Source organism: Tauraco erythrolophus, chromosome 2, assembly GCF_009769465.1.
Source record: "Tauraco erythrolophus isolate bTauEry1 chromosome 2, bTauEry1.pri, whole genome shotgun sequence".
NCBI lineage: Eukaryota > Metazoa > Chordata > Aves > Musophagiformes > Musophagidae > Tauraco > Tauraco erythrolophus.
Genome location: NC_141466.1, coordinates 119,406,672 through 119,429,823, shown reverse-complemented (window position 1 = coordinate 119,429,823; position 23,152 = coordinate 119,406,672). Strand labels below are relative to the sequence as shown.

Genomic DNA, 23,152 nt, shown 5'->3' with positions numbered 1-23,152 from the left:
TCCTTCGCCGAGGTGCTGCGGCTGGTGCGGAGCGGGCGGGAGCCGCCGGGCGTGCGACGGCCCCGCGCAGCGCCCACCGGGGACAGCCCCACTGCCTCCCGCCGGCCCCCGCCCGCCAAGCCCTGGGAGCGCCGCCCCGGCCCCGCCGCGCCCCGCGGCCACAGCCAGCCCCCAGCATGGCTCTCAAGACAAGCGATGTAGAAACGTACAAAAGAACTCTTGACGAGACAGGTATGGCCGCCCGGCGTACCGGCGCCCGCCCCACTTCCCCCGCGGCTGCCGGCAGGGCGGAGGGAGCGGGCACGGGTGGGAGCGCTGCCAGCGCGGCGGGCGAGCGCGGCACCGGGATGGTGCAGGCTGATGGAGACGCGGCAAGTCCCATCCTGCGGCATCTGTGCTCTGCAGTGCTGCACGACAGCTGAGCGCGGGCAGGAGTCAGGCTGGGACACCCTCCGCTTGCCGCTGCTTCAACTAAAGACCAACACCCAAAAAAACCAAGCTGCTGCTGCAGCACCGCACCAAGACGGGGCGTGGGCTCAGCGACACCAAACGCGCCCAGGAAAGGCCACCACCTGGCCACCACCTCAGTCTCTTGCAGTCAAGGCTGCAGCTTCATACGGTAGAACCTTTGTGCCGTCATCTTCTTCATGAGTTTCAAGTCATACGAATTGAAATAAAGCAAAACTCGTCCGATCACTTTAACACATACCCATCATCAAGGTGTAGGGACTGCAAGGATTTTTCTTAAAAAAACCAAAACATCTTTTTTTCGTCATTTCCAGCATTCACTTCATGCTGGTTTATGACCTCTTCATCTTTGCAGCTGCAGCCAGCGCTCTGGGAACGAAGAACTCCACCACTCTTAACCCAGCAGCCCGGCGGGAGCAGTGATATTGCTTAATTTCCATATGCCACGTTTCAGTAGCTAGTGATCCATCGGGAAGTGCAAACGAACTTCAACAGAGCCGCGTTTCCTCACCATACAGCTTGGTGACCACCCTATCTCAATGCAAACATCGAATTAACCTTGCAAACATCTGAAGAACCTGAGAACTGATTTAACGCTTGAAACTCCAAGGGGGCAAAGACAGGACTGACACGTGCTTCCTTCCTCCCAGCAGCAGCATCGCCGTGCCTGAGGACACAGCTACTTGACGTTGAGCTTTGTTTTTATGTTCATGGCTGCCAGCTCTGCCACGAAGTAACGGAAAACATGGGGCACAGGGACAACCTCGATCGTGTCCACCTTGCTGCAGACAGAGCAGGAGTACCTCCTGTTGCTCGTCACAGAGGAGGAGTGTGGTGGTTTCTCCAGCACAGGAGATGTCATGCTGCCGCAGCTCATGCAGACATAGGCTACAGAGCCGTCGGAGCAGTTGAACAGGCGGTCTTGCAGCAAGAACGACGTGCCGTGAGCCAGCAAAGCGTCACGCTCCATCTCACCGAAGCGAATCCCACCTTCCACGTTCCTCCCCTTGACAGGCTGGTTGGTGACAGCATCTCGGGGCCCTGTCGTCCTCACCTGGAACTTGTCCGAGACCATGTGGCGCAGGCGCTGATAGTACACCACTCCCACAAAGATCTCCACCTCCAGCTCCAGGCCACTGATGCCACTGTACATCTTTTCTGTCCCAAAGAAGTTATAACCTGCGCTCACTAAAGTCTCACCGAAGTATTTCAAAGCGGCGTTCTTCTCTGTGAAGGTGAAGGGTGTGGCGTCATAGGAGACGCCGTGCAGTGCCGCCGACTTTCCTGCCATGCTCTCGATTAACATCCCGATGGTCATGCGGGAGGGAAAGCCATGAGGGTTGAAGAGGATGTCTGGAACCATCCCGTTCTCCGTGAACGGCATATCCTCAACTGGCCAGAGCTGACTCAGGATACCTTTCTGTCCGTGACGGCTGGCAAATTTGTCTCCGACAGTTGGATTTCGGGGAACCCTCACAGTGATGCAAACCTTCTTGAATTTCCCAGTGCCACGGTCATTACTGCATAACCTGACATTGTCTACAATGCCGACTTCCTTGTTCCTGTGTAGGCGGGAAAACAATCACAGCAAAGGTGTCAGGTGTGCTAATGATTTTCAGCTAAGAAAAAGAAATGAAGGAAAAAAACAAACCACTTCGTAATTCTCATAAAATGCCTTGGGACAGAAGGGGAACACCACCGTTCTTCAAAAGGACTAGCAGTGAGGGAAATCAGACTGCAAAAGACTTAGGGTAAGGAAGCAGTACAACAATGACACAACTGTGTGATGCATTTGCTTTTTCTGATACTAGAAGCTACAACTTTCAGGTGATCAGGTAATGTGCCACCCATGATTTAAAATAAAGATCATTTAAACCTGGTTCATTTGTATTGCACTTTATCTGACAAAGTGCATCCCAGTGCCGTTTGTTTTGTGATAAGGCAGCAGTCCCTCTCCCTACCCCCACCCAAAAAAACCCAACAACATCTTGGTGGGATATCAAAATAAAGAACCAGGTTCAGTGCAAAGCAGAGAGGAAAGTTCAGAGCAGAAAGGGAAGGCACAGTATGACCTGAGAGGGCTTTGCCAACAAGTGCCTTGTTCAGGGGTGTGCCACTTCCCCAGAAGAACCCTCAGCCTGATTGATGTTCCACCTGCTAGGTGTCTGCTGCAGGCTTCACATTCTCCACTCCTTTTGGAATAATTACATTGTATCCCATGTTAAGACAAAGTTACTCTTCTCCTTTGAAGTCCTAATGAACACTTGTTGGTGGAAGCCCTGTACCCAAATTTAGCTTCTGTTTCAAAGCTATTATTTTGCCATGTGCGAATGCAACCAGGTTACAGTCCATCACCAAAAAAAAACCCACCACAATCTGTGCTTCACAAGCCTCTTCTAAGCTTGTTCAAACTTTTGAAGTCAAAGTCTCTGTCCTCCCTCTCTTCCAAGCCACACGTAACATCTAGGAGCATATGCTGCACTTAGCTCACTGTAGGGTGAACTCCCTCTTAAGGGCCTGGGGTCTCTGGTGCAAATTGGGGGCAGGAGCCAACACTAAGAGCTGGGAACCTCACCTCTCTGTAGAAATCTAAAAATTATCTGATTTAGATCGAGAATGAACAAAAGTTGCACAGTACAGAGGTAAAATGGGTCTCTGGATAAAGAATCTGAACTAAGGCTGGGCTGGCATGAGAGCTGGGGAGCAGGAGTGCTGGATGGAAAAGTCAGAGAGGGCTCCACAAATGCAAGGACAAGGCAGAGCTTACAGATCCCCACTACCACACGCCAAATCTGTTAGCCCTGCTCTCTGACCAGGATGACCAATTCTCTGAGCCCACAGTAGTCTCCTCAGTGCACCTAAGGCACCACCTGTTATAAAGTAATAAACGATGGCCTTCCTAGTAATGCCAGTTACTGTGTCATCCAAGTGCCTCTCAAACTAATTCACCTTCACAATGTGAGTAACAACACAGCATTATTCTCACTCTATCAATGCTGTGGAGAGACACAAGTAAGGCCTGAAGTTGTACGGACAGCTGGGAGTGCAGGATGCATTTAAATATATCAGTTTTTGTCAATGTTTTTGCTCCTCTTTCCTGAAAGAATTAAGAGGATTTTAAAAAAAGCCTCAGCAGCCTTCTCTCTCTCAACTGAAGTTAAAAAAAAAAAAAAATCTTACAAAACTTAGCACCAAAATATTCCAGGGGCAGGGAGGGGTGTAGTTGATGCCTTTTAATATTCTAGCAGTCTGGAAGCTGCAATGTTAATAAAAATGCTCTTTGAACCCCTAATCCTGTAGCGACTTTGCTTACAAGGTCTTCTGGCAAGTCTTTGGGACCAGGCACTTTGTTTTGGTTTTCTGTTTGGCATTTCTTTGGGATTTTTAGACAGAACACCTTATGCGAGTCAATTAACAAAAAGCTACAGAAAATGACTCTGTGGGATGGGCAGAGGAAGAGTCCTCAAGAGACAGGAAAACATTTCTGCAAGCTCTTTCTTTTTACCAGCCTCAGATTCTTCTCCTAGGGTAAGCCAGGCTCTGTAGCATACACTGACTTAGAGAAAAGCAGCGACACATGCACAGGAGTCACCTACAACATGAACTTCATGCTCTCTCGGTCAAAACATGGATGGACACTACCACATGAGGAGAAATGGGAACACTTGGAGGAAAAGATACCGCAGCTCATCAGGGCAAACTGCTGTCAGACTGCTCACCACCGGGTGCGTGGAGCCAGGAGGGACAAGCTGTACTTACGGATAATAGACAGTGAAGGTCTCCCCTGTGTTGAGGTTCATAAAGCTGTAGAAGGGATCTCCAGGCTGCAGGATAGAGCCAACAAAAGGCAGTCCGTCGGCATCCAACTTCTCCATAACATTTGGATCACCAGGCTTGACACCAAATACTAAATTATCACCTGCCCTGCTCGCTTTAAGGGAAAGGTCAATGCTCTCCATCTTGATAACACTTCCATAGGCAAACCCTCTCTGCCAGGAAGATTTGTTCACAATCTAAAAAGAAGAAACAAAGGCCTGTTAAAGACTTGCCAATAACTTCAACAAAGAAAGCATCTCTGTTCCAATCTGATGCTTACCTTTTTAACATTGTCCTCCTAAACACAGTCTCCCAGCAAGCCACCATTCCAAAATGCCCAAACCTCCTGTAACTCCAGTAGTTTTCAATGCTGGAAGGCCACTGCCTTGCACAAGGGAGCCCCACTCTACTCTCAGTATCTCCAGCATTACCTGTGGTAACAACACAACTGCTGTGCTCCTATATAGGCCCTAACAGACCCTGTGGACTAGCAGAAAATGGGCTCTTCTCAGCTAGGTACCACCCTTTCCAGTCCCCCACATCAAACTCTTTTACAGGACAGCAGGATTTCTGCTTTTGGTGGCTTACCATTGCATCTTCCATGTCATAGCCGCTGTAGGAGATGACAGCCACAATTGAATTGGTGCCGATCGGATAGCTGTCCATACCATAATAGTCATACATGCTGGGCCGCACCAGAGGGCTCTGGGGAGTGTGAAGGCGGTACAGCTTGTTATCTGAGCGGTCCTTGTAGTTATAAACTGGAAACCCCATGGTTTGCTTTCCTAGAAAGAGAGAAAGTTGGATTTATTCAGGATCAATTCAAAGTTAATCTGTTTCATCCTCCATGTATCTTGTTAAGAAAGCTGGAAATACTTAAAATTTAGAGGTATTGCCAATCTTAAAACCCTTGGAATTTAATAATTGCCCTAAGTCCAGCTATAAAAGTTTCTATGAACCACAACACTCAACTCTTTTCACAGCATTTCATAAGGACTATTTTAAATTTGTGTCTTTTCTGCAATTTCAAAATCTCCAATAAGGTTGGTGTGGTGTTTTTTGGTTTTGTTTCATTGTGGGTTTTTTTTTTTGTTGTTTGTTTGCTTTTTTTTTTTAATCTTCCTCCCAGAGCTTCTTATAGTGAGGTACACCTTAAATATTTCCAAATCAAAACGTGTTGGCTTCTGCAGTATAAATATTTTGGCAACGAAAACAAGATTTGAACATAGTCATATTGATACTTTCAAAGCAGTATGAAAAAGTGCTAGTGTTTTAAGGACATCTTTCTGATAATATTGTCAGAAACGTAATATGCTAGTGATGCTATGAGGTAATGAGACCTGCTCGCTTGAAGTCCCTACCCACACACTTTCTCTTAGCCTGCCTTTTTTTTTTCTAAATAGGATTCTTGCATATCACTTGCACCTCAGCTGACTGAAACCCCAATAAATAACCTATCCCAACTTCTTTCAGACAACCAAATAAACAAATTTAAATCTTTGGCAAGTAGTTGTCAGAAAAAAACCCCACTGTTTGCCACAGTGCTGTATTACTCTTGCAACGGATGCCTAGCAAGTGTCCTCTCAGCAGCTGCAGCGTGGAGACAGCAGTCGCTCACTGACAACAGGTGGCAAGGAAACCTCACACCACCTACTGCAGAGCATCTACTGTAGCCATCAGTCAGAAGTAGGTTAATGTCTGGCAGCTCTGGGGATGAGCGGACTGTCAGCAGCACAGCTGTCAGACACTAACACCACCAAACAGCTGGTGCAGTGCCTTTTGCTTGTCTCTATGATCAGCACCAAATTAAGAAAAAAAAGCCACCAAATAAAACTTACTAAAGGCTTAAGGAAGGCAACGTGAGTGCAACAACCTGGAACTGCCCACCGGAAAGTTGCCAGAATGATAAACTTGTCTTCATTTACTTTGCCATGAAAAAAATGGCTGTTAATCAATCTCAGTGGTGAAACAATGGCTGGGAAAAGCTATTATTTGGGAATGCAGGATTACACACTGGAATAGACACGTGAGATATTTTTTTGCCCCTCTCCCTTGCCCAGGAACTTGCAGTATTAGGTACTATAGCACTTACCCATCTGACACTGGTACATGTTTCGTGGACTTTGGTTGTGGTCAGAGAAGGGGATGAGGTTGGCCACCACGCTCAGAATGCTGTGAGGGAAGAGCTCCTGGTGAGTGGTCGTTCCGGGCACCACCTCTGACTCCAGCGAGGCCACGTTCATGAAGATCTGCAAGCATCAAGTTGGACAACACTCATTCACTTCCTTCTTTTAAAGTCAAGGAATTAAAACAAAGCTGCCTCTGATGCCTTTTTAGCCATTTCAGTTTCAGCTGTGGTCATTGTCTGCACCCCAGTGTATCAGCACACAAGAAAAATCTCAGACAGCTGTTAACTACCCATCACAATCACAGCCCAACTGCAAGGAAAGCAAGCCTGGAACTACAAAACTGCAGTAACACGTCCTCCTTCCTGTCTCTCATTTGCATTGTTCCAAATGGGGAAGTTCCCTGACAATCCACTGCTTGGCTGCCCATGGGCAATTTGGAGGACGTGATGTAACACAAAGATGAGACAGTATACACAAGACGCCTCAAAAGCTTCACTAAGTTAATACTGAGAGCAGATTTCAGTATCTCTAAAAGATCCCTACAGTCCACCTAAGACATTTACTGGAAACCGATTAGCAGGAGGTAAAAAAATTTTTGCCACCTATTCTAACTCTTCAACACAAGCTCTCTATGTCCCATCCTCAGCTCCTCACAAGTATTTTCCAAAACATTGGTTTTGATGCTGAGTACCTCTGTAATAGGCAGCACTTTATAAAGGAAATATGCAACCTCACCTGTTCCAGAGTACCAATCCATTCATTCCTTCCGTAGAACAGGTTTCTGACAGGGCGCACCATCCGGCAAGGGGTAGTAAAAATGAACAACCCAGGATACAGACTGGGTTTTCCTGTCATTGGAATAAGGACCACTTCTGCCCGTGCAGGAAATCTCTTCTCTTGTGTAAGCTGTTGTGCAAAGAAATATGGATTTAGAAACACAAACCAGCACTGGTTTAGTTAAGCTGCATCCAACAGGCTACACAATGAAAATGTCAACCACAGATGTAGCTACTAGTATAAAATGGTGGAGAAAAGATTTTAGAAATACTTCTAGAAAGGTCTCCATCAAGAAAAGGACAGAATATATCTGTGTTACCTTCTTCAAGAAGAAAAGAAATGATGACTTCACAAACCAAGAGACCAAACATACGGATATAAACAAGAAAGAAAGAAAGAAAAGCCCACTCCAATACTTACAGCCACAGCTAACTTCATTGGATCTGATTAAAAAAACCAAATAAATGGAAGTTTACAAAAAAAAGTTCTAAACATGCCTATTTTTGACCACTGCATAATGAGGATGTTTACTTAAGAAACGTTTTAAGCAAGACGACCTTGAAACGGCGGAGAGTTTCTGCAATCTCAGGAGCCAGCTCCCACTCTACCCAGCCCACGACAGAGCCGTCCAACACAACTCTGTAACACTCTGCATAAGGCTTGCTTGGGGTCGCATCAACGGGGGTGACACCTGTGAGTGGTAGAAGGAACAGTCAAAAAAGCAAACAAAACACAGAAGTTACTTCTGCAGGAAGCCTCAACCCACACCAAAAAGCTTTCTGAGACATCAAAAAATTCAGACCTACAGGGCAAAGCTTAATGGAAAATATAACACATGCACAACTAAGAATGCCATTCCCCTCCCCATTTTTCTGACTGAAATAAGGATTCCCATTACTGTGGTCATCACAAGTGAGCTGCAATTTAATTCAAGTCACCAGCAGCATCAGAAATTCACTGCTTGCTCCAATTTCCTAGAGCTTGTGCTGTGCAATTCCTTGTGGTTAAGCAAACATCTTCGCTCTACAGCACAGAGTTCAGAGGCCCACGGGACCTGATGAGATGAATCTGCGGGTCCTGGGGGAACTGGCATATGAAGTTGCTAAGCCACTATCCATCATATTTGAGAAGTCATGGCAATGTGGTGAAGTTCCCACTGACTGGAGAAGAGGAAACATAGCCCCCATTTAAAAAAAAAAGAAAAAAAAAAAAAGAAGACCCAAGGAACTACAGGCCAGTCAGTCTCACCTCTGTGCCTGGCAAGATCACAGAGCAGATCCTCCTGGCGACTATGCTAAGGCACATGGAAAATAAGGAGGGGATTGATGACAGCCAACATGGCTCCACTAAGGGCAAATCGTGCCTGACAAATCTAGTGGCCTTCTACGATGGGATTATAGTGTTGGTGGATAAGCAAAGAGCAACTGACATCATCTACCTGGACTTATCCAAAGAATTTGATACCGTCCCACACAATATCCTTGTCTCTAAACTGGAGAGACGTGGATTTGATGGGTGGACCACTCAGTGGATAAGGAATTGCCTGGATGGTCACACTCAAAGAGTTGTGGTCAATGGTTCAATGTCCAAGTGGAGGCCAGTGACAAGTGGTGTTCCTCAGGGGTCAGTGCTATTTAACATTTTTGTTGGAGACATGGGCAATGGGATCGAGTGCACCCTCAGCAAGTTTGCAGATGACACCAAGTTGTGTGGTGTTGTGGACACGCTGGAGGGAAGGGATGCCACCCAGAGGGACCCTGACAGGCTGGAGAGATGGGCCTGTGAGAACCTCATGAAGTTCAACAAGGCCAAATGCAAGGTCACGCACATGGGTCGGGGCAATCCCAAGAACAGGTACTGGCTTGGGTGGAGAACGGATTGAGAGCAGCCCTGAAGACAAGGACCTGGGAGTGCTGGGTGATGAGAAGCTCAACATGAGCCGGCAACGTGTACCTGCAGTCCAGAAAGCCAACTGTATCCTGGGCTGCATCAAAAGAAGTGTGGCCAGCAGGTTGAGGGAGGTGATTCTGCCCCTCTACTCTGCTCTCATGAGACCCCACCTGGAATACTGCGTTTAGCTCTGGTAGTCCCCAACACAAGAAGGACATGGAGCTGCTGGAGTGAGTCCAGAGGAGGCCACGAAGATGATGTGAGGGATGGAACACCTCTCCTATGAAGACAGGCTGAGAGAGTTTGGGCTATTCAGCCTGGAGAAGAGAAGGCTCCGGGGTGATCTTTTTGCAGCCTTCCAGTACTTAAAGGGGGCCTACAGGAAAGCAGGAGAGGGACTTTTTACCAGGGCATGTAGTGATAGGACAAGGGGCAATGGATTTAAACTGAAAGAGGGGAGATTTAGATTAGATATAAGGAAGAAATTCTTCCCTCTGAGGGTGGTGAGGCACTAAACAGGTTGCCCAAAAGGAGTCATGGATGCCTAATCCCCGGAAGTGTTCAAGGCCAGGCTGGATGAAGCTTTGAGCAACCTGATCTAGTGGAAGGTGTCCCTGCCCATGGCAAGGGATTTGGAACTAGATGATCTTTAAGATCTTTTCCAACCCAAACCATTCTATGATTCTGTGAAGAGACATTTACATTGAACTTTACACCCTCCAAAAGGTTGACACGCCTGCGTAAGCAACGTGTTACTTACCACTAAGCAGAAGCACAGTAAGTACAGGTTTAACTTGATTTCACCTTGTTGAGTTAACAGTGAGCAGTGATGGTTATCTGGAGAACTATTCCCCAGACATGGGTTTGCAGGGTGGAAAGGTAAAAAGGAAGACTGCTTCATTAAATCATCAAGCCAGTGAAACATACCTAGGGAACATAACAAAGGTGGAATGTCTCTCACGGGCACCATCTCTGTCACTATTTCACACACAGCTGTCATGTGATTCATCAGACCGCATGGTTCTCCATCTGGGGTGTCCACAGGGCACAGGAACCCCCAGGACTCAGGCAGCAGCTTGCGGACAGTTGTAGTTCTCATCTGGGAAAACGCTGCCCCTCTGTGTATGCAGCGGAAGTGGGAAAGGTAGCGAATGAAGTTCAGCTTGTCTCCCACCACACACAGACCGCTGTCCTGTAACATGCCCAGGCCTTGGGAACAAATTTGAGATTTATGTCAAGATGCCATCCAGCTTTAACAAATACAGCATGACGTTACACGGCAGTTTCTTATTTTTCACTGACAATCGCTAAAGATGCTCACACAGGACCCCAGCAACAGAAGGCACATGTGATGTTGCCCGGGCACAGGCAACTCAGCAACCTGCAAGAGGCCCAGAGACTTTAAATTCCAAGTTACTGCTTAAAATCTAACTCCTTCTAGGAACATGTGAAAGTCACTCCCAGTGAAGCAACTTAGGGATTTGCAGCTGGTACTTTTTACTGAAATTCTGTGGCCTTCTAATACCATTTCATTTTTTAATGGGCATTTCAACACAGCATCATCACAGCAGACGCTTCAGGGAAGGACCATGTAAATTTGAAACGTATGTTAGCGAAGCAGGTTCTCTCCATCTAAGCTCACATGACCAGTGAGGCAGTCTTGATAAACAAATGCCCCTTCTCTGTTTTACATAGCACCTTCTAAGAAGAAATAATCTGTGGGAAAATAAATCAAAATATGGCTGCTGTTTTGGACAATGCTAAATTTAGTTTCAACTATTTATTCGTGCATAGGCTTTGCTTTAATAAACAACCTGTTTTATACCATGCAGAAGGTATGCTTGAGGAAAAATCTTGCCTTTTCTCTCAACGAACCCTTCCTCAAACTACTTTCATTCAGTTACAGTGTACAATCTCTGCATACAAGCAGTTGTTTTCAGTTAAGAGCTCAGTTTTTTGTTGCGTCTTTTTCTGTTTAGCAGGGGGACAAAAAAAAAAAAGGCTTCTTAAGCATGAAGATTTACCGGTTTTAGATCGCAGGTTACCAGTTGCAAGAAGATATTCAAAGGGCTTGGTAAGGTCTGTTGCCAGGCTGAATGCCTTCACCAAACTGTCTGCATTTATGCTGATATCTGCCTTTTCTGTTCTTTTCTCCAAAACGAACTTAACAGATTGCAACCAGCTTTCAAGCCTCTCCTATGGTTTAAAAGTGAGAGATTTCAATTTAAAACAGGAAAAGAAAGGCTCAAATTAGAACTTCACATCAGTTGCATGTGCTACAGAAAACCTCTGAAATCAGCAGGATGGACAACTTTTAGTGAACTGACAGTTTTCCGGCCATATTTCCGACACTGATTGCACCTTATCAAAACGCCAACACAGACTTGTGAGGAAAACACCCATCCAACAGCTTAGTAATCACTTCCACTCAGACTGGTGATGAGTCTGGCAAACAAAGTACAGTAACAGAATTTCATAAAGAACAAACAAAACCCAAAGCAGAAATCACATCTATAATCTGACCACAAGAGTAACTCCACTGATAAGCCCGCTAAATACAGTGACAAAGTAAAACCACACTGAAGTACATTTAGATACCAAAACTTGAAGGCCGTGGACACACAGTATTTAAATGTTGCTGAGACAATCTGAGATAGGGGACTGGATTTTAATTTTATAACTACAATTTTATCACTCCCATGATCTTAGATACTACATAAAAACAGGGAAAAGGACATAAAATACCCAACACCACTTTGAATTCTTAGTAAAAATCCTCTGTATATAGCCACACTGTGTCTACTGTATGCTTTGTCTATTTAGGATCTTTGCATTAAAAAAAGGGGCTGTTAACTCACTCCCTGCTCATCTGACAAGGCTGGGCAGGAAAGCAGCCTCTTCTGGTTCCTGGTGGCAGTTCCATATAGCACTAAAATGCTTCATAGAACTCCCATTTTATCTTATTGTATTATATTTCTAAACTCACTCAAGTAGTAGAGAGGGTTTAGTAGTCCTTCAACAAAACAGTGTTAAAGAAAATTTTGGCTAAAATGGAAAAAAAAGGTTAAAAAGATATCAAATGACTCAGGGAAGTATCTTTACTTGGAGATGGGAACTAGTATTCCATAATGATTTTCATGAGATAGTCAAGCTTCTGAATAGGAATACTTTCCTCCTGGCATCCTAAAATGAGGAATTCCTAGAAAGAAACTGAATTCATATTGAATTAGAATAGATTAGGAAACCACATTTTTACATCACCAGTAATAAATTAGCTGTGTAAGTCAGAAGCTCGTTATCAACTTCCTGATCCACAAAGAAATTTAAAGATGGGGCAGCGATGACAACATCATGAATCATCACTTTTGGAAGATGGGGGCGGGGCGCGGGCTGGGGCAGTTATTTTCTTGCACATTTGCCATGTGAAACAGCAGCAACACCACAAAGTAGATCTTTACCACTCTCATATCAATCGATATCTTGAGGTCCCTTCCAACCCTAACCATTCTATGACACAACAGAGGTATGCTGTTTCAAAACTCTCTTCAAATGTTCCTCCTTCTTCAGGCTCCTACCCTGAACGGACTGCTTTCATTTCCTCTGGAAGGTTACGAAGCTCTTTATTCCAGGTTTTGTACAGTTTTTTCTTCAGCATATTTAGTACCCTATTCTGAAACAGCCAAGCCTTCCTCAGCTACACTGCCTGACTACACTTCATGCAGCACTCTCCCATCCTTCACAGCATATCCAGGCTCCCCGTTCTTCTATTTGGCTCCCACACTCCTCCAGTCCCCGCGGTCACTGTGAGCTCTGGACTGGATGACCATTACATTCAGAGGCTTAAATGCCTCAAGACCTTACCTTTAAGAACATAAGGAAAAGCTGTCCAGGGGTAAGCACTTCTTGATTCATCAGGCTGTCTGGATTATCCTCCATGCACTCCCCTTTGGCAAAAGCATACAGCTTCCGAGTCATCATACAGAGCAGGTAGAACTTTTCGGTTCTGTTGTTCAGGTGTATGCAGATACACTTGCTGGACGAAGAGAAAGGAAGACAACTAACACCATCTGTTCATGCTATCTGTTCTTCAAGTTTCTCCCAAATAATCGCAAACCAAATTTTTTGGCTAAAAAAACTTAACAAGACACAAGCTTTTCTAGTTGCCCTTAGTATTATATGAAAATTTCAAGAAATAATTAAAAAAAAAAACAGACTGAGGGGAAAAATTATCAACTTGTCTTTTTTAGGGGCTAGTTTTGTTAAGGGTATACCTGGCTGATTAGATGAAAGTGAACTTTGTTAAAGATTCAAATTGTTTTTCTTACAGTTTCTGAAGATACTTGTGGATTCATGAGGACAATTACACGGAAGCATTTCCATAGGTGGAGAAGGTAAAGAAGGCTATTTGAGTTACAATACTCTATTCACAACGTAAAGTATGGGACCAGAAGTGCAAAGATGGATGCTCTTTACTTTTGTTTCGCTTCGTGATGATTTTACACACTCCCATATTAGATGTCCTTACAAGCATGCAGTTTATGTAAACAAATATTTGAGTCAGGACTCATCAACATGTTATTTTACAGTAGCTGTGACACCAACCAGACATATCCACATACATGCACCTCACCTCAAACCTGAGCTGGAATCTAGCAGCAAACCACAAAACGTTTCTGTTAACGGGCGTCAGTGTCCCGCCACAGAAAGTCCAGATCTCCACTGCTAGCAACCCATGTGTGGAAAACTGTGGGCTGAACACCACCATAGCACAAGTAAAAAGGAGAGCCACACCTAATCCCCACTAAAGCTGATCGAATGCTTTCCAAGACACTTGAGATCACTTGCTCTCCAAGACACAAATGCAACAGTTTTCCATCAGCAGGCAAGGATTTTTTCAGCTTTTCACTTCTGCTCTACATTGCCCTCTACTGAAGCCTTCACAACTTCACTGCAAAGCAAGACAAAACTCCAAAGGCAGGTTCCGTCCAGGTAAGTTACAGTTCTGGCCCTCTTACATACACGGTACATCCCAATTAATATTTTCACTATTCCTTCTCTTCTAATCTCCTCAGCTGAAGCACATAAGGTGTACAGAACAAATCAGAGGAAAAAACAAACAAACAAACAAACAACAACAAACCAACCACCCACCAGAATATTTAGAAAAAAGAAAATCAGGGTAATTCCAATTTCCTTGAAATTATCCACTCACATCTCTCCGGACAAAGTTCTACGTCTCCAGCCACCTGACCACCCCCTGTTTACAAGTACTCAAGGACTTGGGTATGCCAAGTGATCCTTTTCATGTGCTAAAAAACCTCTCAAAGAGCAAACACCTACTTTACCAGAAAAACAATTTAATTGAATGCCTGTCACACTGACAGTTTCAAAGCCAGCTCTTCTGTTCCTTTCTAACTTATTTCACGGAAGAAGCAAGATAAGGCCAAGTGCAGGGTCCTTCACTTGGGGTATGAAAACCCCAAGCATCGCTATAGGCTCGGGGAAGATTGGCTGGAGAGCTGCCTGGCGGAGAAGGATCTGGGGGTGTTGGTTGACTACCGGCTTGATATGAGCCAGCAGTGTGCCCAGGTGGCCAAAAAGGCCAATGGGATACTGGCATGTATCAAGAATAGTGTGACCAGCAGGAACAGGGAAGTGATCCTGCCCCTGTACTCGGCACTGGTGAGGCCGCACCTGGAATATTGTGTCCAGTTTTGGGCCCCTCGCTTTAGGAGAGATATTGAGCTCCTGGAGCGAGTCCAAAGAAGGGCGACTAAACTGGTCAAGGGGCTGGAAAATGAAACTTATGGGGAGTGGCTGAGGGAGTTGGGGCTGCTTAACCTGGAGAAGAGGAGGCTGAGGGGAGACCTGATTACGGCCTACAAATACTTGAGAAGGGATGGTGGGGAGGTAGGGGAAGGGCTCTTTACATTAGTGATGGCTGACAGAACAAGAGGAAATGGGTATAAGCTTAGTCAGGGGAGGTACAGGTTGGATGTTAGAAAGTATTTCTTCTCTGAAAGGGTTGTCAGCCACTGGAATAGGCTGCCCAGGGAGGTGGTTGAGTCCCCATCCCTGAATATGTTTAAGAAAAGGGTGGATGAACTACTTAGGGATATGGTTTAATGGGGGATTAGGGACGGTTGGACTGGATGATCTCTAAGGTCTTTTCCAACCTAGAAATCTATGAAATTTTAAAGCATCTATCTTTTACCATCTTAAAAGATAAATATAATTCTCATCATAGTTGCCAACGACTGTGTGAAATTGATAAAGTGCCACAAATTGCAGTATTTCGGTTCAACAAATAGAGCCTCAAGCAGTAACAGACTTTTAACTTTCTCTTCCTTTATCTTTTTCATCAAATACATCAGATAATCACACCTAAATAACAACTGATACCCACTCCTGAAAACATTTTGAGGATGCTTCTGTCAATCCATTAAAATACATATTCCTGAACACCACAAATACAGATAATTATAATATCTTGGAGTCCCACCAAAACCCGGCCACTATCGTTTTGTAAATGCATGTGAAAACCATAACAAAGTGAGATGCAATATAACAGAGTACTCGTAGATCTGCCTATAATCTCAATGCAATGACACTGAATCACACACTCCTACATGCATACGCACATACTTCAAAATGAAATCTGCAGCCTGTTCATTGCTGTACCACTCAGGAAGGTTAAGTTTTACTCTGAAGCTCTTTCCCAGGTATTCAAGAACGTTTTGCTGTGTAAAACAGCCTGCATCCACTACTGCTCTCATCATCTCAGCAACGCAGTTCACATAAAAGGTGTCGCCTTCCTTTTCTTTGACCAACTCTTCAAAAATTTGGTAGTCTGGGAAATTAACTAATGCCTGAAAGACAGATGTGTATCAGATCAGAAAAATAAGGTCATAGCAACATCCACTTGTAAAACACAACAAAAGAACTAGGGCACCCCACTGATTTAGGGTTTCAGTCCTCTGGAAATACCCTTCCATCGTGCAAACTGAAAAATACTGTGGGACTGAGGTGCTTAGAGAGTGATGTGGACGATATTCATAGCCGGATGATGATCACAAGCACTCCCAATCTAATGACACTCTTGGAAAAAAACAAACTTGCACTCCCTAAATTAACAGGCTTCTCTTGTTTAGGTAAGATTTACCAATATCTTTACAGAATGAGCTCACTTAGAAACATGAATTTAACTCACAATTGTTTCAAGCTGCTGCTTATTCTTGTGCAAACCAAACAGCAATTTAGCCTTTTGATAAGGCTGTTAGAAGAAATTCACTTCAGTTTCAGCACTAAAGCTCATGTGTCCTTAGCTCTTGGTTTTAGAATGGTTTCTTTACATCATGGTTAAGCCAACAAGCTGTCAACCAGTGACTTCTGTATATAGCGACAAACAGGCCTCGTCTTTAAGCAAACTGTGTCACACTTAAGCAGGCTTCAAAAAGTTCAGGAAAAATTGAAGGCTGCAGGTAAAAGACACTAAGGCAGATTTCTTTATGAAAGGGGGCAATGTAAGGTCAGTTCTGCTGCTTGGTAATCACGATATACACAATTTGCAAGCAGCCAGAGCTCGTGCTGCCTCTTACCCAACAGAGGAGAGCACTGGGATGATTACACAGCAAAAAGAAACCAGAATTACAACCAGAACAGAAGCGCAGTGGGTCTGCAGTAGCAGCAGTCTGCCATAGTGGGACCTGGATGGGCCACAGGAAACCTATACAGAACAGATTGATGCAGAGGGGGATGCAAACCCATAGAAGGTGACTACCTACAAAAGGGCCTGCTTATCCTGGGACCTCATAAGCTACCAGAAAGTCAGGACAATTCCTTTGCATATTGAAACAACAGGTAATCAGCTACTTTTGGTAACTACTTTCATTGAAACAAAAGTTGAAGAAAAGTGTTGAAGAAAAAGTGAAATGCATGTGCAATAGCAATGTGAACACAGCAGGCTGAAAGAAGATACCAATTCACTGAGGCTGACTGACACGATGCTTCCATCATTGAGTGTCACAGATCTATGACTTGCTCTAACACTTAGCTGCTGTAGGTAAAATACACAGCTGAAGTACTGTGGCTCTGCTACTAGAAAAAATACACTTTTAGAGGAGAATTTAAAAAGTCCTGGCTCAAGTAAAACTTTTGCCTGCTATCCAAAGAACAGTTCACATCCATCAAACGTGCTCAAACAGATCCTTCCAGATCTTCATTGCACTCAGCTGTCACTCTGTTTTAAAAAGACTCCTGAGATCTTCCACGTTAGGTGGCAAACTCTTACACCCTCCAAGAGCTATTCATCCAGACCACTGATTAGCAAAAAGCCCTGAAGCCCTTGTGTAACTCTCCCCCTGCTCTCTTGACTCTGCACACACTTCCTCTGCTGCAAACACGCGCTACCATTACAGGCATGGGCTGGGTTTGGATTATAGTTCTTCAGCTACTATAGGAAGGATGACAAAATACTTAATTAGCTTCTTCTCATTACTTAAATAAAAATGCTTAGCAAAACTTCTGTATTTATTCAACATAGAAAGAATAAGCATTAGTGGTTTACCTTCAGAGCAAATCCCAAGGGAAGGAAGAACAACTCTTTCTGAAAAATGAAATTCACCATGACACAACCATTTTCCAGGTAGTGAAGGTTCATATTTATTGCAGTGTGCTCATCCTTAACGCAGTGCATCACTACTCCTGCAAAAATTAACACAAGCAAAGACCAATGAGAGCTGCACAACACCAACTGGCTGTTCGCTCTGACACGTCCGAGCAGTTGAGAGACAATTCATGAGAGGAACTTCAGGATTCCATGGCTGAGAACATGAGGCAGATCACTAGTTTCAGCATCAGTCTCACATTTCAAACAAATACACCAGCTCAATTCAGTTCTCAGTGGGCAAATCTCTCAGGACAGCCAGTGTACTTGCTGAGAGGCTTGGAAGATGTCTACAGTTTTTTTAAGACAAGGAAAGCCCCAAACCTCAGCTATTCTGTCTGTAATCTTAGGTTGTACGATAAAGCAACACACGGGTACTCTTTCTAATTGCACTCTGGGTCAAATTTTCACATCTCTGTTCGGGTGGTATCGCTGAAGCAGCGTTTCCTGGTCTTGTCCCATGCTATCCACTGCAGGACAAAGAAAAATAAAACAAATAGGACTTTTTAAAGTGGCACTGCCTCAAAATTAATGTGGAATTACAGTGTGTGCTCAAGTACCACGGTCCAGTCAAATCAGCAGCTGGTAACACCTGAGATTAACGTAGTCTCCTCACTCAGCATGGGCAGCTCAGACAGCTCCCATAAGGCCAGCACCTGCTTCATTCTTGTGTCATTTTGACGGTGTTGACCCTTTATTTTTATACGTAGTAAAAAATATAAACATTTTACCAGAGCTACACCAAAACAAACTAACAAAAGTCAGCTACAGATGGTCATTCCTGTTTGTCCTCAAGTAGTTACTAGCAGGACACTGCAGGAAACTGTTCAGCTTACCATACTCTGTGAAACCAGGGCCTCTGTTTTTCCATTTGTGTCTTGTCATTGCAAGAGGAAAATTTCGCCTGGGCATAATCAGCATCCTAACAACTTTTTCTAAGCCATTAATTATAAAGTAGCCTCCCATTTCCTGGCAGAAGAAGAAAAAGAATTTTAATGTGCTCAGAAATTCATAATCCAGCATTTCAAGTAAATGCCTGTATTATATGTTAACAAACATTTAATGTTTTAACTATGAAACACATAGCAAGATGCATGTTTCAGTACTGCATTTGGAAAGGCTGCACTCCTTGCCAGTGACTATTAAGTCTAAATGTAGCATACACTGCAAGGAAAGGAAAGCATGTTCCACAATTTAAAGGAAGAAAGAGAAAACCCAAAAAACCTGTATGGTCAACTGAAGAGCTTTGAAGAGCAGATATTGACTATTTTTTTTTTTTTATAAATACTCTGAAGTTCTCATTTTGAGTTTATAAACCAGACAGATCCTCCGTGTAGGAAACTTCTTTCTGGTCACATACAAGCTTAACACTGATAAACTCACAGCTCCCTAAACGGTGTGCCATTAGACAAAAAGTACTTTAGTAGAGAGCAATATTAGGAATGAAGGTCTGAATGGCATACTAGGAGGGCAGCAATAATACGCCATTATAGTTTTTCTTTCATAGTTTGCTCACTCTTTCTGCAAGTGCAAAACACAGCACTAAATAATTCTGTATTCAATTCCCCACAGCTGACATGCTACTGGAGAAACACGGAAAAAGCTGCAAAGACAACTGAGAAGGAAAAATGTCTCTTTCAATGCCTGTTCTCCAAATCTTTGTCTCCACAGAGGCCCACTCACAGCTATGCAGCCTCAGCTGCCAGTTAGCAGTTCCAAAGTTGTGTACAGGAACTGTAGGTATCAGCACCAAACAGATCCCTGTATTCAAAGACAGCTGTGATTGCATCTTTTTCAAGATGCTGCATGGAACCACCATAAATAGGGTACATTCAGAGAAAATAAGTCAAACTTGAAATAAAATATAAGAACTCAGGTTCTGTAAAGAGAAACTGGCCTGACATACTGCTTAGGTAACATGCAGATTTTCCTGACCCACAAAAATCCCCGTTACCTCTTCCTCCTCATGGTGCTGTACAAGCTCTTGTGCAGAAAGATTATAGAGGTTGCACAACTTGGACTTCACCATGATTGGAATATACCCCAGAGGCTGTTTAATAGTCTCTTGTGGCACATCATTCACTGACCAGCTGATGTCAGCCTAAAACGACACAATGCAAACAGTGAGCAAATTAAGTTGCCCTTTTAATCTTTCCTGCTATATTAACTGTACATTTAGTAAAACTCTATCACTGTAAAACAGTAATAATGAAAATAAATAACAGAACCAGTAGATACATGCATAAAGCTTACTTCATGGAAAACAGTCAACATGGGCTTACAGAAGGAAATCGGACAAGTCTAGAACTAGGTAAAGAGCTGCTAGTAGAGTGAGCAAAGTTGATACGGTCTACTTTGCCTTTTAGACCCTTCAACAGAGCAGCCTAAACAAAATAGGCAGCCACAGGACATGAAAGAAAACCTCAGAAGTTAACAAACTGTTAAAAAGTAGAAGAAAGCAGAAACTGCTCAATGAGAGGACATCCACACTACAAGACTTTCCTAAGACTTGTTCACTTCACATGTTCATGAGTGATCCGAAAAGCGAGAAGGAAAAGTGTCCATGAAAAGAAGTAATTTATATGCAACAAGATCTGGCAGTGAGTCTGCAGAAGGACCCTCTGACTGTAAGAAACAACGTGATAAAATGCACTGTGGGAGCAAACAATCCTAACTTCCTATGCAGAATGAAAGGCAAGAAACGCCAGCACTGCAGTGCAAAAACATTGGTTCAACACCTGGCAACAGTTAAAAAGAGCAAATTGAGTCTCAGGAATTACTAGGAAAGGGAAAGGATACTGCGTCCCTCTAAATCCACAGTGCAGCCTTACACTGAGACCTCTGTACAGTTCTGGTCTCCAGCTTAAGTGATGACTAAGGGTATAAGGAGGCCTAGGGGAGGGGTATGTGGTTAAAGGCAGCACAGTGGAAACAGGGAACGATTACACACTGAGTCCTGCTGTGCAAGGGCAGAGAGTGGGTGAGACCAACCAACCTGTCCAAGCACGAGGTGATACCTTCTCACAGAAGACACAGCAAAATATTTTGTTCCAGCTGTTCCAAAGGTTTACATGGGTTCAAAAAATAGTTAAACAAACATTGGAAAAAAGATGGGAAATAATTCAGGTACGAAAAATAAAAGCATCTCTAGCTCAGGAAAATCTAAGAGCCTCTGGGAAAATGGCTGCAAACAATCTGCGACTGCTCCACTTTCATGTTTAGATAGAGATGGCACTTACAGTCACTTTTATCAGTCAGTTGTAATGCCTCAGACGAAGAAAAAAAAAAAAGCTGAAATTGCAAGCAAGCATTCCCTTGCACCAGGTGCCTCATGCGAACACACAACTCAGACACAATTATATAATTTTAACAGAAAACAGCAACGGCTGTGCAATGCTTTCACAGCGCAAAGGAAGATATTTGCTGAGGATGCTTTTTCTTCTCTAGACAAATTTCAGAGCAAATCAGAAAAATGAGGAACGCATGACGGCTCTGTAACTCTGGACTTCTATATGGGAGCAATGCTGCTTTTGAAACTCGGGTTCCTGCAGAAACGAGATTTGGATTTTCATGCTCTCCGGGACACGGGCTGCCTTCCAAGGTCTTCTGAACTGGCTGGCTGCTGGCAAGGCGAGTTTGACAGCGGAGTGAGGAACGCAGCCGTGTCCCGTGGAAAAGACCAGCAGCGCAGGCAGGGCCCGCGGGGAGCGCGGCTGAGGGAAATTTGCGCAGGGAGCACCTAGTTCCCACCACCCGGCACTCAACGCGGGACGGAGCGCTCAGGAACACCCCCGGGCCGGTGAAACCAGGAAGGGCTCTTCAGCTGAAGCGACACCGAACGCGTGCAGGGCCCGCCGGCGCTGCTCCCCGCGGCAGCGTGCGGCTGCCCCGCGGGACACGGACGCGCGCGCCGGACGGGCGGGTGGGCCCCTGCCAGCGGCGGCAGCCGGACACTTACGGTGATCCTGCTGCGGTAGGTGCTGCGGAGGCCGCGGCACTCGGCGGGGAACACCCTCCTCTCCTGGCAGACCGTCCCCGCCGGCACGGCGGGGGGGGCGATGGACACCCCCGCCACCGCCAGCGACACCCGGCTGTCCTTCAGCCCGAACTCCAGCGGGGAGAGGTCCTGCAACGGCACCGGATGAAGCACGGCACGGGGCGGCCCCGCGCCCCCCCCCTCCCCCCCTTCACCTCCCCAACCTGCACGGCGCGGTAGACGCCCTCGCTGACGGCGTAGTTGAAGGACTCGATGTGGGCGCCGGGCAAGTCGCGCCAGGCCTCGCTGCGCGCCGGCGGCCGCAGCCGGTGCGGGTCCCCAGCACGCCCCGCCATGCCGGCCCCGCGCCGCCGCCTCGCGCCGCCTCACGGGAAACTGCGGGGGCGGGGGCACGGGCACGCGGCGCCGGGCCGCGCGCAGGGCTGGCCGTGCCGGGCCGCTTGGGGGCGCTGCGGCACCCACCGCCGCCCGCGCGGGGCGCGCCTGCCGAGCGTGGCGGGCACCGGCAGCCGCGACCGCCCGGCCCGGCCTCACCCGCAGGTGCGTCCCCATCCCGGCAACTCGCCCTGCGCCCCAGCCGTGTCCCCGAGAGCACCGTGTCTCTAGCCGTTCGTACCTGCACGTGGGTCAAGGCAATCCCACGCGCAGGTACTGGCTTGGGTGGAGAACGGGTTGAGAGCAGCCCGGAGGAAAAGGACTTGGGGGTGCTGGTGGATGAGAAGCTCAACATGAGGCGGCAATGTGCGCTAGCAGCCCAGAAAGCCAACTGGATCCTGGGCTGTATCCAAAGAAGCGTGGCCAGCAGGTCGAGGAAGGTGATTCTGCCCCTCTGCTCTCCCACCTGGAATACTGCGTTCAGCTCTGGAATCCCCAACACAAGAAGGACATGGAGCTGCTGGAGCGGGTCAAGAGGAAGGCCACAAAAATGATCAGAGGGCTGGAGCACCTCTGCTATGAAGACAGGCTGAGAGAGTTGGGGCTGTTCAGCCTGGAGAACAGGGGTGGGGTGATCCTATTGCAGCCTTCCAATACCTAAAGGGGGCCTACAGGAAAGCTGGAGAGGGACTTTTTACAAGGGCATGTAGGGATAGGACAAGGGGCGATGGATTTGAACTGAAAGAGGGCAGATTTAGATAGATATATGGAAGAAATTCTTCCCTCTGAGGGTGTCTCTACCCATGGCAGGGGGGTTGAAACTAGATGATCTTTAAGGTTCCTACCAACCCAAACCATTCTACGATTCTATGTCCCCCAGAGCCCCTGTAGCACCAGTGGGGAAACTTTGACAGCGTCCCACCGCACATGACTCCCTGCTGCCTCTTCACCCGTGGACCCCCAAACAGCACCCCCACTCCACAGCTCCCACTGGTGCTGGGACAGCCCTGGGGTGTGAAGCCAGCACCTTTCATG

General features: G+C 45.8%; 1 protein-coding gene across 1 annotated transcript; it reads right to left on the bottom strand.

The window, feature by feature from the left end:
* Positions 1-1,059: 1,059 nt before the first annotated feature.
* On the bottom strand, positions 1,060-22,077 carry POLR1B (RNA polymerase I subunit B). The gene is made up of 15 exons (XM_086630561.1): positions 21,946-22,077; positions 21,704-21,871; positions 19,700-19,846; positions 18,582-18,714; positions 17,647-17,783; positions 15,726-15,949; positions 12,942-13,113; positions 11,105-11,276; positions 10,008-10,289; positions 7,748-7,881; positions 7,149-7,319; positions 6,377-6,533; positions 4,873-5,069; positions 4,228-4,481; positions 1,060-2,030 (listed from the first exon to the last, which is right to left on the bottom strand). The coding sequence occupies exons 1-15, from the start codon at positions 22,075-22,077 to the stop codon at positions 1,148-1,150; spliced, it is 3,363 nt and encodes a 1,120-aa protein (XP_086486687.1). The 3' UTR covers positions 1,060-1,147.
* Between the last annotated feature and the right edge of the window lie 1,075 nt (positions 22,078-23,152).